At 44.8% G+C, this 2,163-nt stretch overlaps 1 protein-coding gene across 3 annotated transcripts in view; it reads left to right on the top strand.

Annotated features, from left to right (window-relative positions):
* LOC106812472 overlaps positions 1 to 2,163 on the top strand; it is a 33,186-nt gene that overhangs the window by 8,960 nt on the left and 22,063 nt on the right. For all 3 annotated transcript variants that reach the window (XM_014816356.1, XM_014816357.1, XM_014816358.1), the window contains exon 2: positions 700 to 912. In XM_014816356.1, coding sequence (XP_014671842.1) covers positions 700 to 912 — 213 coding nt within the window. The remainder of the gene's footprint in view (positions 1 to 699; positions 913 to 2,163) is intronic.

The following is a 2,163-nucleotide window of genomic DNA, read 5'->3' as shown; positions in this document are numbered from 1 at the left end:
ACGACAACGACCCCTTCAGCCTTAGCAACAGTGGTTAACTGACAAAGATTGCTTGTTGTGATAGTAGAGATGCAAATACAGTGTGGTAAGCATAAATAATGCTAGCCGTAGGGTATAGTTCATGTTGTAACCTGTATTGACCTAGTAAACGCAATCACGAGCAATCCAAATGTTTACTTATTTGTTGTAACATTATACTATTGATTTGTTATAATCTTCGGAGATATGTGTGCGTAATTACTAATAAGCACTTAAAGTACTTGTTGAATTCCCCTCTCCCACTAAAGGCAGAAAACTAAATAAATACCAGTCGGGCAAGTCATATGTACACCTGTCAGCCACTGTCTCGTGTATTAGAGCTGTCTCAATTCAGCCTCAGTGTTAAGTCTCAGCTGTGCTGTGTTTACAGAGAGCTGCGGCGCAAGACCACACTACGACCCACACTGTCTCAGTGCTGTCTCAGTGCTGTCTCAGTACGACCTCCACCTGTCTCAGTCCTGTCTCAGTATGACTCCCACTGTTCAGTGCCGTCTCAGTGCCGTCTCGGCCGTGCTGTGTTGCAGAGAGCAGCGGCGTGCGGCCGTGCTACGACCCCATCTGTCTCAGTGCTGTCTTAGTACTGTGTCAGTACGACCGCCACCTGTCTCAGTTCTGTCTCAGCACGACCGCCACCTGTCTCAGTGCTGTCTCGTGTTGCAGATAGCTGCGTCGCGCAACTGCACGACCGCACTCTCGGCGGAGGACGTCGGCAACCAGTCGCGGCAGCTGTGGAGGTGTTCTTCATTGACCGGCTGCACAGCATTGACGAGCGGAAGCGACGCGGCGACACACTCTCTGCCGACGAGATACGCGGCGCCGAGAGGGCCGCCAGCATACAGTTAGTCGACATACACAAGCCCGGAGCACCTGTCGGTGAGTAGGGAGCTGGGGGCGATTACAGTTCTTTAGACCTACGGGTCGCGTAGAAAATTTAATAAAAAATTTAAAAAGAAAAATTTTAACAAATACAATTAAAAATTTAAATTTAAAATAATTTAAATTAAAAAATTAAAAATTTAAAAATTAAAAATTTGGGCATTTACTCTACCCCTCTTACTAATAACTGTAGGACCAACGACCCATAGGACTATAGATCGGTTCCCCTGGGGGCGGTCGGCAGCAGTCTAGGGTCGAGAGCGATCACGGTTTTTACGCGCGACGAATGGTCGGGTTGTTTGCGTGTTTTTCGATAATTTTTTGAGGGGGTTTGTGAAATTATGAATTTCTGGAAATGTTAGGCTCTCCTGGACCAGAAGACGAATGTTGCCGTTGGATTCGAATAAATTTTGAATGCTGGCTTAGATTTTGAAAATGGCAGCGATACAAAAACTACATCACAGCCTGCCTTGGCCAGTGTTGGATGCTAAGATTTAATAGAGCTTGGAATCTGGTATGGACGCATGCATTTTAAACCTTAATAAAACTGGAAATATGGGTTTCTTTAGTCTTAATGGTAAAATTGCCTACATTATAATTCTCGTTTTGCCGTTCCAATTGATTTAAGCAAACAATTGTGCCTTACAAATATTGTAGGCGTGTTATTCGCACTATCATAGTAGAAGATCTGTAATGGACTGATAGAGATAAAACAAGACAAGTAACGTTCACCGGTGTTTACTCAATCTCTAATACAATATGTAATGATATGAACAGTTTAACATAATGATTTACTGTACTTTATTAGGACCGCCCCCTATACCATGCTTGCGCACAACACATGCGCAGTGGTCAGTTGCTCGGCAGTGTTCGCCATATTGTTGACATTTCGTATCGTCAGAATACACGTTTAATGTTTGAACCCTGTTGTCATTTGTTAGTGATTGTGACAGACAGACATAACATTACATGGTGTCAGAAGTGTTCGTGTTTGCTCTGACGACAAGATGCAGTCACTAAAACCTCCGCAGCCGTTGGATTTGTCCGGGAGAAATCTCAGCGATAACTGGACAAGATTCACGCAAAGGTTTGATGTGTATATGGCGGCGAGTGGTGGGGCCATGAAGGATGATGCGATACAGACAGCTATCTTCCTGCACGTGATTGGGGAACCAGCCCTGGAAGTTTATAATGGTTTCACGTGGGCCGAAGCAAGTGACGCAAATGATCTGGCCAAGAACCGTTTGA

The sequence above is a fragment of the Priapulus caudatus genome, unplaced genomic scaffold (genome assembly GCF_000485595.1).
Source record: "Priapulus caudatus unplaced genomic scaffold, Priapulus_caudatus-5.0.1 Scaffold652, whole genome shotgun sequence".
Lineage (NCBI taxonomy): Eukaryota > Metazoa > Priapulida > Priapulimorpha > Priapulimorphida > Priapulidae > Priapulus > Priapulus caudatus.
Note: the sequence above shows the minus strand (reverse complement) of the source record. Positions and strands in the feature narration are given on the sequence as shown.